Below are 19898 nucleotides of genomic sequence, written 5' to 3'. Positions count from 1 at the left end.
TGTTATGGTACTACTACTAGGACAAACTCTATGGTTGATATCATGTATGTTATGGTACTACTACTAGGACAAACTCTATGGTTGATATCATGTATGTTATGGTACTACTACTAGGATAAACTCTATGGTTGATATCATGTATGTTATGGTACTACTACTAGGATAAACTCTATGGTTGATATCATGTATGTTATGGTACTACTACTAGGACAAACTCTATGGTTGATATCATGTATGTTATGGTACTACTACTAGGACAAACTCTATGGTTGATATCATGTATGTTATGGTACTACTACTAGGACAAACTCTATGGTTGATATCATGTATGTTATGGTACTACTACTAGGATAAACTCTATGGTTGATATCATGTATGTTATGGTACTACTACTAGGATAAACTCTATGGTTGATATCATGTATGTTATGGTACTACTACTAGGATAAACTCTATGGTTGATATCATGTATGTTTGTAACGACTGTCTGATTGCTGCATTGGTACAGGTGTCCATATTAAAAGATATAGCTGTTTAAATACATAGATAAATAAAATGCACTGGAAATATAAAATATAAATATTTAATACAGAAAATAAGTTGAGTATGCCGTTTCAAAACAAATCAAATGAACTTTGAGATTCTCATTCTGTTCACCTGATCTAGAACTCCTCACAATCAAATGTCGACCGCATTATCTACCAAGGGAATTCTCTTCAATCATAATCACAGCCGTATATATTCCCCCCCAAGCAGACACATCGATGGCCCTGAACGAACTTTATCTGACTCTTTGTAAACTGGAAACCACACACCCTGAGGCTGCATTCATCGTAGCTGGGGATTTTAACAAGGCTAATCTAAAAACAAAACTCCCTAAATTCTATCAGCATATCGATTGTGCTACCAGGGCTGGGAAAACCCTAGATCATTGTTATACTAATTTCCGCGACGCATATAAGGCCCTCCCCCGCCCCCCTTTCGGAAAAGCTGACCACGACTCCATTTTGTTGATTCCAGCCTACAAACAGAAACTCAAACAACAAGCTCCCGCGCTCAGGTCTGTTCAACGCTGGTCCGACCAATCTGAATCCACGCTTCAAGACTGCTTCGATCACGCGGATTGGAATATGTTCCGCATCGCGTCCAACAACAATATTGACGAATATGCTGATTCGGTGAGCGAGTTCATTAGGAAGTGCATTGACGATGTCGTACCCACAGCAACGATTAAAACATTCCCAAAACAGAAACCGTGGATTGACGGCAGCATTCGCGTGAAACTGAAAGCGCGAACCACTGCTTTTAACCAGGGCAAGGTGACCGGAAGCATGACCGAATACAAACAGTGTAGCTATTCTCTCCGCAAGGCAATCAAACAGGCTAAGTCCCAGTACAGAGACAAAATCGAGTCGCAATTCAACAGCTCAGACACAAGAGGTATGTGGCAGGGTCTACAGTCAATCACGGATTACAAAAAGAAAACCAGCCCCGTCGCGGACCAGGATGTCTTGCTCCCAGACAGGCTAAACAACTTTTTTGCCCGCTTTGAGGACAATACAGTGCCACTGACACGGCCCCCTACCAAAACCTGCGGGCTCTCCTTCACTGCAGCCGAGGTGAGTAAAACATTTAAACGTGTTAACCCTCGCAAGGCTGCAGGCCCAGACGGCATTCCCAGCCGCGTCCTCAGAGCATGCGCAGACCAGCTGGCTGGTGTGTTTACGGACATATTCAATCAATCCTTATCCCAGTCTGCTGTTCCCACATGCTTCAAGAGGGCCACCATTGTTCCTGTTCCCAAGAAAGCTAAGGTAACTGAGCTAAACGACTACCGCCCCGTAGCACTCACTTCCGTCATCATGAAGTGCTTTGAGAGACTAGTCAAGGACCATATCACCTCCACCCTACCGGACACCCTAGACCCACTCCAATTTGCTTACCGACCCAATAGGTCCACAGACGACGCAATCGCAACCACACTGCACACTGCCCTAACCCATCTGGACAAGAGGAATACCCATGTGAGAATGCTGTTCATCGATTACAGCTCAGCATTTAACACCATAGTACCCTCCAAACTCGTCATCAAGCTCGAGACCCTGGGTCTCGACCCCGCCCTGTGCAACTGGGTCCTGGACTTCCTGACGGGCCGCCCCCAGGTGGTGAGGGTAGGTAACAACATCTCCACCCCGCTGATCCTCAACACTGGGGCCCCACAAGGGTGCGTTCTGAGCCCTCTCCTGTACTCCCTGTTCACCCACGACTGCGTGGCCATGCACGCCTCCAACTCAATCATCAAGTTTGCGGATGACACTACAGTGGTAGGCTTGATTACCAACAACGACGAGACGGCCTACAGGGAGGAGGTGAGGGCCCTCGGAGTGTGGTGTCAGGAAAATAACCTCACACTCAACGTCAACAAAACAAAGGAGATGATTGTGGACTTCAGGAAACAGCAGAGGGAGCACCCCCCTATCCACATCGACGGGTCAGTAGTGGAGAAGGTGGAAAGTTTTAAGTTCCTCGGTGTACACATCACGGACAAACTGAATTGGTCCACCCACACAGACAGCGTTGTGAAGAAGGCGCAGCAGCGCCTCTTCAACCTCAGGAGGCTGAAGAAATTCGGCTTGTCACCAAAAGCACTCACAAACTTCTACAGATGCACAATCGAGAGCATCCTGTCGGGCTGTATCACCGCCTGGTACGGCAACTGCTCCGCCCACAACCGTAAGGCTCTCCAGAGGGTAGTGAGGTCTGCAGAACGCATCACCAGGGGCAAACTACCTGCCCTCCAGGACACCTACACCACCCGATGTCACAGGAAGGCCATAAAGATCATCAAGGACAACAACCACCCAAGCCACTGCCTGTTCACCCCGCTATCATCCAGAAGGCGAGGTCAGTACAGGTGCATCAAAGCAGGGACCGAGAGACTGAAAAACAGCTTCTATCTCAAGGCCATCAGACTGTTAAACAGCCACCACTAACATTTAGCGGCCGCTGCCAACATACTGACTCAACTCCAGCCACTTTAAAAATGGGAATTGATGGAAATTATGTAAAAATGTACCACTAGCCACTTTAAACAATGCCACTTAATATAATGTTTACATACCCTACATTACCCATCTCATATGTATATACTGTACTCTATATCATCTACTGCATCTTGCCATCTTTATGTAATACATGTACCACTAGCCACTTTAAACTATGCCACTTTATGTTTACATACCCTACAGTACTCATCTCATATGTATATACCGTACTCTATACCATCTACTGCATCTGCCATGCCGTTCTGTACCACCACTCATTCATATATCTTTATGTACATATTCTTTATCCCTTTACACTTGTGTGTGTGTGTAAGGTAGTAGTTGTGGAATTGTTAGGTTAGATTACTTGTTGGTTATTACTGCATTGTCGGAACTAGAAGCACAAGCATTTCGCTACACTCGCATTAACATCTGCTAACCATGTGTATGTGACTAATAAAATTTGATTTGATTTGATTTGAGATAAACGGGGACAGGAATTTCACAACAAGCAAAACAAGTGAAAACGGGGGTACGGACCAGTGATTTGCAGTGTAAAATATGAGGTGTTTTTGCAGGGGGTGTAATCAGCAGTATTCACCCAGAGATTACTGAGGACGTAAAATGCAGGCTTGCATCTCATCCGTGTGACGCTCATAAAGCCTAGAGCAGTAATAACAAACCACCCATATAAAACCTGCCATGGCTAGGACCTACTCAGCACATCTTAGGAGGTCTCTCTCTCTCTCTCGTTCTCCTGAAGTGATGTTCTTTGAGAAAAATACTGTAAATGGCTGTAGTCAAATCACATCTATGTGTGGTTATAAGAAAGAGCCACTTTAGGCTATTTACTGTATTAAAAAATTCATATTGAATTGTGTTTGCCTGACAACGCAACAAAATATTAACATTTAAAAGAGATGTATCTGCTGCTTGGATAGTTCCATCTTAGCCACTGGCTTAATCTCGTTCTTTAACTTTTATTTTTGGTTGAGTTGGAGACATGGATCTAACTTGTAGACAATTTAATAGGCTATTTACTGTATTTTAAAAAATCCTCCAGAAACCCCAGGCCTATTGTTCTATTGTCCATTTTTTGTTGAATTCTGGGTTGAATTTAAGCAATTGCCGTTGATGACTTTGAAAATGCTATACAGGCTTAAATAGCCTCATTGATGATACGTGAGTGATACAGTATGGTCATTTTGCTCTGTTAAACCCACCCCTTTGGAATGAGAATGCCAAGAGTGTGCAAAGCTGTCATCAAGGCAAAGGGTGGCTATTTGAAGAATCTCAAATATAAAATATATTTTGATTTGTTTAACACTTTTTTGGTTACTACATGATCCCATATGTGTTATTTCATAGTTTTGTTGTCTTCAGTATTATTGTACAATGCAGAGAATAGTAAAAATAAAGAAAAACCCTTGAATGAGTAGGTGTTCTAAAACCTTTGACCGGTAGTGTATATTGACAAATTATGTTGAAACAACGTTGATTCAGCCAGTTTGTGTCAAGTGGGACACAACCCATCCCCTTATGCGATTATCAGCTGATGTCAAACACACATGGGTCTACAAATACAATTCTCTTCCTCAATAGTGAGTAGCGAAAGAATACTATAGAAATAGTCTAAATGAGTATGACATCCTGGCATTTAAAGCATACTAAACTTGATCATTTTGACATACTATAAGACTTAAATATTCGCATATTTAGGACAGAAGTACAGGTATTTAGGACAGAAGTACAGGTATTTAGGACAGTACAGGTATTTAGGACAGAAGTACAGGTATTTAGGACAGAAGTACAGGTATTTAGGACAGAAGTACAGGTATTTAGAACAGAAGTACAGGTATTTAGCACAGAAGTACAGATATCTGGACACGGTCCAAATGTCTAATCTGTGTTGTCAGGAGACATCTGGACTCCGGTTTGAATTTAATAGCATCCTAAACCCCGGAACAGGAGACAAGCACACATGTATCAGGTGTGTCCCTCTACACGCATGGTGTTTGTATAATCAATGTGTGTGTGGGAGTGGAGGTCCTGACCCCAGTAAAAATAGGAACCAGGCGAACTAACAGCTGATGAAATAATTACTCCGCTAATTTGGTTTGTTTTCTGTGGGAGGAGCCATTAACGTGGCGAGGGAGTGAGGAGCCCGGGAGAGGCAGATGTTAATCGTTATTTACTTCGCTTCATGCTTTACACTCCGATGGCTCCTTCGCCCATTAGCGACAGAGAGTTAGCGCTTTTTCGCCATTTATGAGCTCTCAGGTGTTAATGAAGAGCTAGTGTTTACATGTTTCCCCTATCTGACATGTTAATGGGTTTGGATAACCACAGACTGCAGGAGAAAAAACAACAGCAAAGAGGGAACAAAACGTGCACATGACTATGCATAGGGGTTCTTATACTGTGGTCAAATGCATATGCATCTTGTGATAAATCAATTTGTATACCTGTCCACTAGCATCTTAAGGAATGAAACCTAAGGTTGCGTCCCCAATTCCCCCCTCTGCCCTACATAGTGCAGTACTTTTGACCAGAGCCCTATATGCCCGGGTAAAAAGTTGTGCACTAAATATGGAATAGGGTGCCATTTTGGAGCGGTCTAAGATGCTGTACCTAAATCTCTGCCTTGGTTATTTTGAGCTCCGACACCTGTTACCATGAATTAGTATTATAACTATTGGACCTGTTACCTTGAATTAGTATTATAACTATTGGACCTGTTACCATGAATTACTATTATAACTATTGGACCTGTTACCATGAATTAGTATTATAACCATTGGACCCGTTACCATGAATATGTATTATAACTATTGGACCTGTTACCATGAATATGTATTATAACTATTGGACATGTTACCATGAATTAGTATTATAACTATTGGACCTGTTACCATGAATATGTATTATAACTATTGGACCTGTTACCATGAATATGTATTATAACTATTGGACATGTTACCTTGAATTAGTAGTATAACTATTGGACCTGTTACCTTGAATTAGTATTATAACTATTGGACCTGTTACTTTGAATTAGTATTATAACTATTGGACCTGTTACCTTGAATTAGTAGTATAACTATTGGACCTGTTACCTTGAATATGTATTATAACTATTGGACCTGTTACCTTGAATTAGTATTATAACTATTGGACCTGTTACCTTGAATTAGTAGTATAACTATTGGACCTGTTACCTTGAATATGTATTATAACTATTGGACCTGTTACCATGAATTAGTATTATAACTATTGGACCTGTTACCATGAATATGTATTATAACTATTGGACCTGTTACCATGAATAAGTATTATAACTATTGGACCTGTTACCATGAATTAGTATTATAACTATTGGACCTGTTACCTTGAATTAGTATTATAACTATTGGACCTGTTACCATGAATTAGTATTATAACTATTGGACCTGTTACCTTGAATTAGTAGTATAACTATTGGACCTGTTACCATGAATATGTATTATAACTATTGGACCTGTTACCATGAATTAGTATTATAACTATTGGACCCGTTACCATGAATTAGTATTATAACTATTGGACCTGTTACCTTGAATATGTATTATAACTATTGGACCAGTTACCATGAATTAGTATTATAACTATTGGACCTGTTACCATGAATTACTATTATAACTATTGGACCTGTTACCATGAATATGTATTATAACTATTGGACCTGTTACCTTGAATTAGTATTATAACTATTGGACCTGTTACCTTGAATTAGTAGTATAACTATTGGACCTGTTACCTTGAATATGTATTATAACTATTGGACCTGTTACCTTGAATTAGTATTATAACTATTGGACCTGTTACCTTGAATTAGTAGTATAACTATTGGACCTGTTACCTTGAATATGTATTATAACTATTGGACCTGTTACCATGAATTAGTATTATAACTATTGGACCTGTTACCATGAATTACTATTATAACTATTGGACCTGTTACCTTGAATATGTATTATAACTATTGGACCTGTTACCATGAATTAGTATTATAACTATTGGACCTGTTACCTTGAATTAGTATTATAACTAGTGGACATGTTACCTTGAATTAGTATTATAACTATTGGACCTGTTACCTTGAATATGTATTATAACTATTGGACCTGTTACCATGAATTAGTATTATAACTATTGGACCTGTTACCATGAATTAGTATTATAACTATTGGACCTGTTACCATGAATTAGTATTATAACTATTGGACGTGTTACCATGAATATGTATTATAACTATAGGACCTGTTACCTTGAATATGTATTATAACTATTGGACCTGTTACCATGAATTAGTATTATAACTATTGGACCTGTTACCTTGAATATGTATTATAACTATAGGACCTGTTACCTTGAATATGTATTATAACTATTGGACCTGTTACCATGAATATGTATTATAACTATTGGACCTGTTACTTTGAATTAGTATTATAACTATTGGACCTGTTACCTTGAATATGTATTATAACTATTGGACCTGTTACCATAAATATATATTATAACTATTGGACCTGTTACCTTGAATATGTATTATAACTATTGGACCTGTTACCATGAATATGTATTATAACTATTGGACCTGTTACCATGAATATGTATTATAACTATTGGACCTGTTACCTTGAATTAGTATTATAACTATTGGACCTGTTACCATGAATATGTATTATAACTATTGGACCTGTTACCTTGAATATGTATTATAACTATTGGACCTGTTACCTTGAATTAGTATTATAACTATTGGACCTGTTACCATGAATATGTATTATAACTATTGGACCTGTTACCATGAATATGTATTATAACTATAGGACCTGTTACCTTGAATTAGTAGTATAACTATTGGACCTGTTACCATGAATATGTATTATAACTATTGGACCTGTTACCATGAATATGTATTATAACTATTGGACCTGTTACCATGAATATGTATTATAACTATAGGACCTGTTACCTTGAATTAGTAGTATAACTATTGGACCTGTTACCATGAATATGTATTATAACTATTGGACCTGTTACCATGAATTAGTATTATAACTATTGGACCTGTTACCATGAATATGTATTATAACTATTGGACCTGTTACCTTGAATTAGTAGTATAACTATTGGACCTGTTACCTTGAATTAGTAGTATAACTATTGGACCTGTTACCTTGAATTAGTATTATAACTAGTGGACCTGTTACCATGAATTAGTATTATAACTATTGGACCTGTTACCTTGAATTAGTAGTATAACTATTGGACCTGTTACCTTGAATTAGTATTATAACTAGTGGACCTGTTACCATGAATTAGTATTATAACTATTGGACCTGTTACCATGAATATGTATTATAACTATTGGACCTGTTACCTTGAATTAGTAGTATAACTATTGGACCTGTTACCATGAATATGTATTATAACTATTGGACCTGTTACCTTGAATTAGTATTATAACTATTGGACCTGTTACCATGAATATGTATTATAACTATAGGACCTGTTACCTTGAATTAGTAGTATAACTATTGGACCTGTTACCATGAATATGTATTATAACTATTGGACCTGTTACCATGAATATGTATTATAACTATTGGACCTGTTACCTTGAATTAGTATTATAACTATTGGACCTGTTACCATGAATTAGTATTACAACTATTGGACCTGTTACCATGAATTAGTATTATAACTATTGGACCTGTTACCATGAATATGTATTATAACTATTGGACCTGTTACCATGAATATGTATTATAACTATTGGACCTGTTACCATGAATATGTATTATAACTATTGGACCTGTTACCTTGAATATGTATTATAACTATTGGACCTGTTACCATGAATTAGTATTATAACTATTGGACCTGTTACCTTGAATTAGTATTATAACTAGTGGACCTGTTACCATGAATATGTATTATAACTAGTGGACCTGTTACCATGAATATGTATTATAACTATTGGACCTGTTACCTTGAATATGTATTATAACTATTGGACCTGTTACCATGAATTAGTATTATAACTATTGGACCTGTTACCTTGAATTAGTATTATAACTAGTGGACCTGTTACCATGAATATGTATTATAACTAGTGGACCTGTTACCATGAATATGTATTATAACTATTGGACCTGCTCCCTTGAATTAGTATTATAACTATTGGACCTGTTACCATGAATATGTATTATAACTATTGGACCTGTTACCTTGAATATGTATTATAACTATTGGACCTGTTACCATGAATTAGTATTATAACTATTGGACCTGTTACCATGAATATGTATTATAACTAGTGGACCTGTTACCATGAATATGTATTATAACTATTGGACCTGTTACCATGAATATGTATTATAACTATTGGACCTGTTACCATGAATTAGTATTATAACTATTGGACCTGTTACCTTGAATTAGTATTATAACTAGTGGACCTGTTACCTTGAATTAGTATTATAACTATTGGACCTGTTACCATGAATATGTATTATAACTATTGGACCTGTTACCATGAATTAGTATTATAACTATTGGACCTGTTACCATGAATTAGTATTATAACTATTGGACCTGTTACCTTGAATATGTATTATAACTATTGGACCTGTTACCATGAATTAGTATTATAACTATTGGACCTGTTACCTTGAATTAGTATTATAACTATTGGACCTGTTACCTTGAATTAGTATTATAACTATTGGACCTGTTACCATGAATATGTATTATAACTATTGGACCTGTTACCTTGAATATGTATTATAACTATTGGACCTGTTACCATGAATTAGTATTATAACTATTGGACCTGTTACCATGAATATGTATTATAACTAGTGGACCTGTTACCATGAATTAGTATTATAACTATTGGACCTGTTACCATGAATATGTATTATAACTATTGGACCTGTTACCATGAATATGTATTATAACTATTGGACCTGTTACCATGAATTAGTATTATAACTATTGGACCTGTTACCATGAATTAGTATTATAACTATTGGACCTGTTACCTTGAATATGTATTATAACTATTGGACCTGTTACCATGAATATGTAATATAACTATTGGACCTGTTACCTTGAATTAGTATTATAACTATTGGACCTGTTACCTTGAATTAGTATTATAACTATTGGACCTGTGTCACGTCCTGACCTTAGTTCCCTTTTTTATGTCTCTATTTTGGTTTGGTCAGGGCGTGAGTTGGGGTGGGCATTCTATGTTTTTCATTCTATGTTTTGTTTTATGTTTTGTATTTCTGTGCTTGGCCTGGTATGGTTCCCAATCAGAGGCAGCTGTCAATAGTTGTCTCTGATTGAGAACCATACTTAGGTAGCCTGTTCCCACCTGTGTTTGTGGGTAGTTGTTTCCTGTTTTGTGTTGTGTCACCTTTCAGGACTGTTTCGATTTTCGTTGTTTCACTTTTGTTATTTTGTATTCAGTGTTCAGTTGTAATAAATTTAACATGGACACGTACCACGCTGCATTTTGGTCCGATTTTTCCTACTCCTCGACGATCGTTACAACCTGTTACCTTGAATTAGTATTATAACTATTGGACCTGTTACCTTGAATTAGAATTATGACTATTATACATTTGACCATGAATTAGTTAGTAGTAATTATTGGGAAAATGTTCTTGGTTAAGCCCCATTTTCTAATTCATTTGATTATTTTGTTTAATCACAAAAACAATGCAATTTAAAAGGCCTACTGTTCCTCTGCGGAGGTGTATAATTTGCAATGTATGAATAGCTGGAATGTTTTTTGTCACCTCCTACTCTCTAGGCTCGAGTACTGTGGTGAAGGACAATACCATAACACAGGTTTGAGTACTCCGGTGGTGGACAATACCATAACACAGGCTTGAGTACTGCAGCGGTGGACAATACCATAACACAGGCTTGAGTACTGCAGCGGTGGACAATACCATAACACAGGCTTGAGTACTGCAGCGGTGGACAATACCATAACACAGGCTTGAGTACTGCAGCGGTGGACAATACCATAACACAGGCTTGAGTATTCCGGTGGTGGACAATACCATAACACAGGCTTGACAACGGTGGTGGACAATACCATAACACAGGCTTGAGTACTGCAGCGGTGGACAATACCATAACACAGGCTTGAGTATTCCGGTAGTGGACAATACCATAACACAGGCTTGAATACTCTGGTGGTGGACAATACCATAACACAGGCTTGACAACGGTGGTGGACAATACCATAACACAGGCTTGAGTACTGCAGCGGTGGACAATACCATAACACAGGCTTGAGTTCTCCGGTGGTGGACAATACCATAACACAGGCTTGAGTATTCCGGTGGTGGACAATACCATAACACAGGCTTGAGTATTCCGGTGGTGGACAATACCATAACACAGGCTTGAATACTCCGGTGGTGGACAATACCATAACACAGGCTTGACAACGGTGGTGGACAATACCATAACACAGGCTTGACAACGGTGGTGGACAATACCATAACACAGGCTTGACAACGGTGGTGGACAATACCATAACACAGGCTTGACAACGGTGGTGGACAATACCATAACACAGGCTTGACAACGGTGGTGGACAATACCATAACACAGGCTTGACAACGGTGGTGGACAATACCATAACACAGGCTTGACAACGGTGGTGGACAATACCACAACACAGGCTTGACAACGGTGGTGGACAATACCATAACACAGGCTTGACAACGGTGGTGGACAATACCATAACACAGGCTTGACAACGGTGGTGGACATAGCACAGTCCATTGACATTCACTACGCCATTTTCTATGACCACTTTCATTAAGCAATACAGCAGTGCTCTACTGTGTGTGTATTTGTGTGTGTGCATGGTTTACTTCAGAGATTTGAGTTTGTGTCTCATGGGCTGAGCTCGGGTGTGTATGTTGGTGATGGTGTGTACATGTGTGTCTACTCTATTCAGTATGTGTGCATCTATGTGCCTTACTTGAGGGCTTTGAGCTTGCGTCTCATAGGCCAGGCTCGGGTGCGTATGTTGGCGATGAGCTCCTTCTGAAACTGGATGTTCTGGAACATCTGCTCTGGGTCGTTGCTGTCCGCATGCTCATCCTCCTTGCCCTCCTCATCTGATTGGCTGCAATGGGACAGAAGGAGAGGGGTCAACATGTTATCTTGAGGGACAGCTGTGCTCTGCTGTGTGACTGAAGACAGACTCAAAGAAGCAGGATGTTGATAGTTGCTTTTTTCTCTGTAAAGTCAATTTCCTCACAAGCAAGGCAAATGGTAAGAGTTCATAGCATGACACACACACACACAAATATACCCACCCGCACACAAGAAGCAGGCATGCACCAAACACACACACACAAAGTAAATGTACACAGTCCCTACATTAAAATATCAACGTAATCCACACTGTTTATTTTTCATTTGAAAATGCAGTGAACCTAAAACAAGATTGAATCACTATTTGATTAAGTCATACACATGAACTTAATTATCAAAGTGAGGATACTGAATGACATGAAAATGTATAGGAGGAATGGTTGGGTAGATTATTTGACTCCTACAATATAAATATTCAGCTTGAGCAGGAGATAATGAAAATCTTAAAAACTCAGTCACAGGATGTGTATGGAAATGACACCCTGAGCTCTCCAGTCACTCATCTGGTCAATCTGTCAATTATAGAAGAGGTGTTCCCTGACGACTGGAAATCTGCTGTCATAACACCAATCTTCAAGGCTGGAGATCCAACTGATGTGGCCAATTATAGTCTCATCTCAGCAAATGCAGCTAGCTAGTTTAGCCTACTAAAACACCCTGCTCAAACAGAGGGATGCTATGTTAGATAGCTGGCAATGACTTTCCAACACAACACTGGAACTCTTCCAAGTCAAGATAAGCTTTTGGTATTAGTAATTTATTGCCACCCGGCCCGCCGGTGTAACTGCTTTCTGACTCTACACTAACATTACTGCATGATTGAAGTGGGTTTACTAACGCGTTAGTTCAATTAGCTAAGCTGTCTATGACATTACTTTAGCTAATATGGTGATAACGATGTAGGCTGTTTGTAGAGGTTTGGCTTGGAAAGTTTTCATTCTGCCGATTCTGTTGAAAAACGTTTCTTAAATGTAAGCAAACTGAACAAAACGGGGATAAACATACCTGAATTTATCCAATAGAAACTCTTGTTTGCAACTGTCGTGTCTTTGGCTATGCCGGATTAAGTGATATGACATGCTATTCTATAAAATAATTTCTCTGTAATTAATATTACCTGATTAAGCTAATCAGGTAAATGTAATTAACTAGAAAGTCAGGGCACCATGAATTAATGTTTATAGAGCTGTTATCTTCCGAATAAAATCTTAAAGACCTAGTAATCTTTTACATCAATAGCAGTCAATATTTAATCGTCACTTTATTCAGTCTCATCTGAAAGTTATACATTCTTCACAAACCCTGGCTAACAAGTTGAATCAACAATACAACATTTGGTTTAATTATTTATTTACTAAATACCTAAATAATCACACAGAATTACATCTATACAGAATGGGTCATACATTGATTACAAATGATGTCATAAAGAAAACGTCTCTGGTGGACGGAACAGATACGACGGCTGGTTACACAAAGAGAGGGGGGTTGGGTTTGAGTGAAAGAGTCGGAAGACTGAGTAACAAAGGGAGAAGCTATGCTATCGTAAATACAGAATCTTATGCATTCTAAATTACCGTCCATTTGAAAAAGGAAAATGCAATTAATATTTACTCTGAGCTGCGCTTCGATAGATTGTTCGTAGATGGTAGGCCGGGTTGTCCTTTGAAGAATGTCTGGTGGTAGAACAGAAACTTTGTGGTATCGTTGTGTGTGTTAGACTGGATACGTCGTCCGTCCTTTCCTAGCCCACGTTTACAGCGACTGCTGCTAACTCAACGGCTAGGAGGTATCACTTCTGGAGTGAATAAGAGTTCAAAGTTCATACCAAGTTGCCATACTTTTAAGCTCATGCTATATTTTGGCTGGTATAGTCGAAATTCATCCTTCCGGGGTGTAGGTCGTCACCTTCACATTGAAATTCGATGCCAATTGCGTTAGGTTCTTGCTGATGTTGGCTTAGTTCTGTAGGTGGTCTTTGTCCTTTCAACGGGGGGATTGCCAGTCCGCACATCCTTGGAACAGAAAGTTACATTTTCGTCCAGGGGGTTATATAGGATTGGGAGAGAGAGCCGTGTTTCATAGTTTACAACCCATGTCTGTTCACTTGAGCGGGGCCTCTGAGTGAGCAGAGTGGTGTTCTTCTGACAAACCGTTCTCTCATTAAGAAGCTAAAAATTACATTTAATCTTTTCACAAATAGTTTCATATTTAAACATTTAAATTGCACAACAATTTCATGTGAATCTGATAACTAGAATGTGTAGATTTTCCAAGATACAGTTTATGTTGCCCTATCATCAGTAATCATGTCTCAGATGCCAACTGAACTGACATCATATTCATTAAATCCCAACACATATTTTCAACTGGTTGGATGACTGAAATATGGTTCCGTTTCCCATCTTTTGATGTCACCAGACTCTCTGAACAAAGGGATTTTCAATAGTCACATCGGTAGAGTAGAGAGAGGAAAAAGGGGAAAGGTATTTATGGGGGTCATAAACCTCCCCCCTCAGGCCAATGTCATGACATAACTGTTGCACTAATGATTGCACCCTATATCAGCTAGATGCAGGCAAGAGTGTGCAAGGCGGTATTGAATGTCACCGTCTGTCACCTCAAATTTGACTCTCGACCTGTGTGCACCTATGTTGTAAACTTTCATTCATAGACTAGGTTGTAGCAACCTCATGATGGGCATAGGGAAAAATGTTGTATCATGTAGTAGCCTAAACCTATCGCTGTTACATTTAACTGGGTGAATGGAATATGAATGAGAGTCATCCAATATGCTGTAAGAGAAATAAGGCCACGTTCATGAACACAAAAACCGGCACTGACCACTGGTCACAACCTGGTCACAACCTGGTCACAACCTGGTCACAAGATAATATCACATCAATAAAAACACTTCAAAAGCTCTATAAACAAACTCTGAAAGTGCTGGGGGGGGGGGGAATCACCACTGCAATATCATTAAGAAATACAACCTACTGAGCTTTGACAGGTTCTTATGCCTCTGCTGATTAAGATCACTCATGACCTTGCCCCACCTCCTCTTTGTTGCATATTGCAAAGACAATACCAGGAGGACAAGAGCTTCAACCAGACGAGACTGCTCAACTCAGTTTAGATCCACCAAATTTGTCCAGACAGCTTTCTCAGTCGGAGTGTCTGGATTATGGAACCCCCTGCCAACCAGTGTGACAGAGTGCAGTACCTCTGCTAGCTTCAAGGCAAACCTGGAAAAGTGGCTGAAGGCAAACCAGCCATGTGGACATTAAAGATATTCCGACTCTTAAGATGTCAGATACTGTAGGAACAAGGGACATTTAAACTATTTTGGAATATTATAACTATAGTGTCTATTGTTGTATGTATATACAGTACCAGTCAAAACTCATTCTAGGTTGTTTCTTTATTTTTACTATGTTCTACGTTGTAGAATAATAGTGAAGACATCAAAACTATGAAATAACACATGTGGAATCATGTAGTAACCAAAAAAAGTGTTAAACAAATCAAAATATATTTCATATTTTAGATTCTTCAAAGTAGCCACCCTTTGCCTTGATGACAGCTTTGCACACACTTTAGTCATTCTCTCAACCAGTTTCATGAGGAATGCTTTTCAAACAGTCTTGAAGGAGTTCCCACATATGCTGAGCACTTGTTGGTTGCTTTTCCTTCACTCTGAGGTCCAACTAATCCCAAACCATCTCAATTGGTTTGAGATCAGGTGATTGTGGAGGCCAGGTCATCTGATGCAGCACTCCATCACTCTCCTTCTTGGTCAAATAGCCCTTACACAGCCTGGAGGTGTGTTGGGTCATTATCCTGTTGAAAACAAATGATAGTCCCACTAAGCGCACACCAGATGGGATTGTGTATCACTGCAGAATGCTGTGGTAGCCATGCTGGTTAAGTGTGCCTTGAATTATAAATAAATCGCTGACAGTGTCACCAGCAAAGCACCCCCACACCATCACAACTCCTCCTCAATCCAATACACATGCAGAGATCATCCGTTCACCTACTCTGCGTCTCACAAAGACACGGCGATTTGAACCAAAAATCTCAAATTTGGACTCCACAGACCAAAGCACAGATTTCCACCGGTCTAATGTCCATTGCATGTGTTTCTTGGCCAAAGCAAGTCTCTTCTTCTTATTTGTGTCCTTTAATAGTGGTTTCTTTGCAGCAATTCAACCATGAAGGCCTGATTAACACAGTCTCATCTGAACAGTTGATGTTGAGATGTGTCTGTTACTTGAACTCAGTGAAAGCTGGTTGAGAGAATGCCAAGAGTGTGTAAAGCTGTCATCAAGGCAAAGGGTGGCTATTTGAAGAATCTCAAATATATTTAGATTTGTTTAACACTTTTTTGGTTACTACATGATTCCATATGTGTTGATTCATAGTTTTGATTTCTTCACTAATATTATACAATGTAGAAAATAGTAAAAATAAAGAAACACCCAGGAATGAGTAGGTGTGTCCAAACTTTTGCCTGGTACTGTATCTATATTTTAATAGTGTGATATATTGTAGCATTGTATTGATGTTGATTGTTTTCTGCCCAGGGACTACAGATGAAAATGAGCTATCTAGCTAAATCTGGTGCAATGGCATGTTGTACAAGGTCCCCGACAAATACATGAATACATCAGAAACAATAGGAGGGCCAGAATGGCAACAAGCCCTTGGGCTGTACTGGGTTTTATCATCAATATTCTATTATATATGTAATGTTGTCTCCAGGTGGAGCAGCCTTCTACCTTAATTATCAAATACATTCAGTCAATCAATCAGTCAATCAATCAATCAATCAATCACTAACCTGTTTGACAACCTGGATGAGGATACATTTATACTACAACAGTTGCCATGTATACATGTAAATAACACTTTTGCAAGTCATAAGAAATGATGCAATGGAGTTGAGGTCAAAAACGGAGAAAAAACAATGTCCTCCGTCTACACAATGCATATTCATTTGGCACATGGAAAGCATCATTTAATATCAACATGAATAGAATAGTACAAAATAGAATAGACTGTACACTCTTAGAAAAAAGGGTTCCAATAGGGTTTTTCGGCTGTCCCGTAGGAGAACCCTTTTTGGTTCCAGGTAGAACCCTTTTGGGTTCCATGTAGAGCCCTCTGTGGAAAGTCTTCTACCTGGAACCAAAAAGGGACCTTCAAAGGGTTGTCCTATGGGGACAGCGGAATAACCCTTTTAGGTTCAAGACAGCACCTTTTCTCTAAGATTGTAGAACTCACCCTGGCTGGTTGTCTTGATAAGATGAGTAAATCCGCCTGGAGTTCTTCCTGACACTCTTGTGTCGCTTCATGGTAGTCGAGGGTCTACTGACCACAGCAGTCTCAGACACGCCACTCATCCTGACCGTAATTCAGCACTCGTGTGTGTTTCTGAGTGTGGGTGTCTGTATGCAAGCTTAAACTTTCAGCTCTGTCCGTCCATCTGTGTGTGTGTTAGGGTCAGACTGTGTATGTGGATGACGAGTGTCCCTGCGTGTGTGTGTTCTCCGTGGTATTTGCTTGTCTGCGTGTGTGTGTTCTCCGTGGTATTTGCTTGTCTGCGTGTGTGTGTTCTCCGTGGTATTTGCTTGTCCGCGTGTGTGTGCAGTTCAGTTCAAACTTTCAGAAAGCACTGACTTGACACATCCCCCTGTGCTCTCCTGAGACTCTCTGCAGACTGACTGAGGCAAAGCTGAATGAAGTCTAGGGGCTGTGTGTGTGTGTGTGCGTGTTGGAGCTGAGAGACGGGAGTGGCTGGGGCAACCTGCAGTCGTGGTACCTCATTGGAGCATCAATGAGGTACCACACAAGCCCTGTCTGACTCTTTCTCGGATCCAATCAAAGACATACTGACCTCTTAAAGGGCTAGTGCATGCAACACACACACCACACACACACACCTCCCTGGCTGTCATGGGGGAGTTGTATATTTGTGGCTGACACAACTATGGTTGGTTTGTGTGTTTTTCTCCAATCAAACTCAAATAATGAAAAAATGATAATATCTTCTAACAGTAAAGCCTGTGACTCCATTCATTCCATTCATTCAAACCCAAACCCAAACCCATTTGCATGCAAATGAGAACTTGTTCTCAACTAGCCTACCTGGTTAAATAAAGGTGAAATAAATAAAAAATAAATAAATAAAATAGGCCACTGTGACGGGAGTTTACTTGGTGTTTTATTTACAAAAGCAATTTGCTCATCCATTTGACCCCAGGGAAATGAATACAATCTAAAACCTTTTTCAATTCACTTCATGAACTGACTGAATTGAAAAGTGATTTGAGCTAACCCTGGTAGATAGTGGATACCGATCATAGTATATGTTCATTTAAATAATATAGTGTACATTGTAATTCTTACGATTTCATTCAGTGTCTTTCCTAAGTAGGTCTAAAATGAAACCCTAAGCATTAAATAAACCCCTTTGGAACCCTTTGCCAGGAACACACAGAGAATTTTAATCCGGTTCACATACAGAGGTGCTTTCATAAGCCTTGGGGTGTAGTCAAATCACATCAAATCACACCTCTTAACACAAATACAAGGAAATGTCTCTTCTCTGAGAAGTGACACCACAATGATATGATAATGGAGCATATGTTCAGTTGGCTCGTGGAGTCGTTAGTCTGTCGTTTTAGAATAGAAGGCAGAAGGTTATCGTAGCCCAATCGAGGGGGGACGTGTTTTTTTATGCAATTTTTAATTGAGCTCTCTGTGAGTGGACTCCATGGAGCACATCAGACAGGAACGATTGTCTAAGTTTTAATTTGAACTGAAAACCTGGAGACTGAATTGTCAGATCGTGGTCTTGCATGCTTAATAAGACATTTGAGGAAAAGTTCAGGGATGCGTCCCAAATGGCACTATATTCCCTACATAGTACACTACTTTTGACAAGGTCCTAGAAGGCTCTGGTCAAAAGTAATGCACTAGAAAATAGGGTGCCATTTGGGACATAATCCAGGAAGTAGTGATGTTATGAAAACATTTCGTTTTAGTTTAAAGTTATTTCCAGTTATTTTAGTGAGGTATTGAAGGCTGAATTAAGACAGAGATTGTGAAAAACCCTGGGCCGACTACCCAGGCCTGCAAGCAAAAATGGTTGCAATGACTGGCTAACGCCCTTTGCAGCGCCATGGGTTTTACACCGGTTTTAAAATGATTATTATATTTTTTTTTTTTAACTTATTTTTGGTGACAGAAAAACCACATCTTTACCTGGTTATCTGACCAGAAAACCATGTTAAAACCAGAAAATAACATCAATATGATATCCCATGCCAAATAGGGTGGTGTGAATTGGGGTTATGTATGGACTGCAATCTCTCCAGAAAACAGACAGGCCACACCAGGTCATCTTGCTTTGTAGATTTACTATCCCTTTAAGGTGGCTGGGCTGAATAGGAGAGATGTGCATGCTTTCATCTCGTATTCAGACAGACTAGCTATCAAAGAATAGCACCATCATTATCTACAGTAATTACGCAGTACTGCCTCACTGGGTTCCTCCACTGTACTGTCTCTCCCCCTACACACTCTTACAATGAACACACACACTCCC

At 39.3% G+C, this 19898-nt stretch overlaps 1 protein-coding gene across 1 annotated transcript in view; it reads right to left on the bottom strand.

The window, feature by feature from the left end:
• LOC139575661 (transmembrane channel-like protein 3) overlaps window positions 1-18067 on the bottom strand; it is a 51644-nt gene extending 33577 nt beyond the window's left edge. Inside the window, exons 1-2 of the mRNA XM_071400851.1 lie at window positions 17573-18067; window positions 12108-12254 (exon numbers count right to left, since the gene is read on the bottom strand). Of these exons, the coding sequence (XP_071256952.1) occupies window positions 12108-12254; window positions 17573-17691 (266 nt within the window). The 5' untranslated portion in view covers window positions 17692-18067. The remainder of the gene's footprint in view (window positions 1-12107; window positions 12255-17572) is intronic.
• Between the last annotated feature and the right edge of the window lie 1831 nt (window positions 18068-19898).

The sequence above is a fragment of the Salvelinus alpinus genome, chromosome 5 (genome assembly GCF_045679555.1).
Source record: "Salvelinus alpinus chromosome 5, SLU_Salpinus.1, whole genome shotgun sequence".
Classification (NCBI taxonomy): Eukaryota; Metazoa; Chordata; class Actinopteri; order Salmoniformes; family Salmonidae; genus Salvelinus; species Salvelinus alpinus.
The sequence above is the reverse complement of the archived record's forward strand: the minus strand, read 5'-3'. Positions and strand labels throughout refer to the sequence as shown.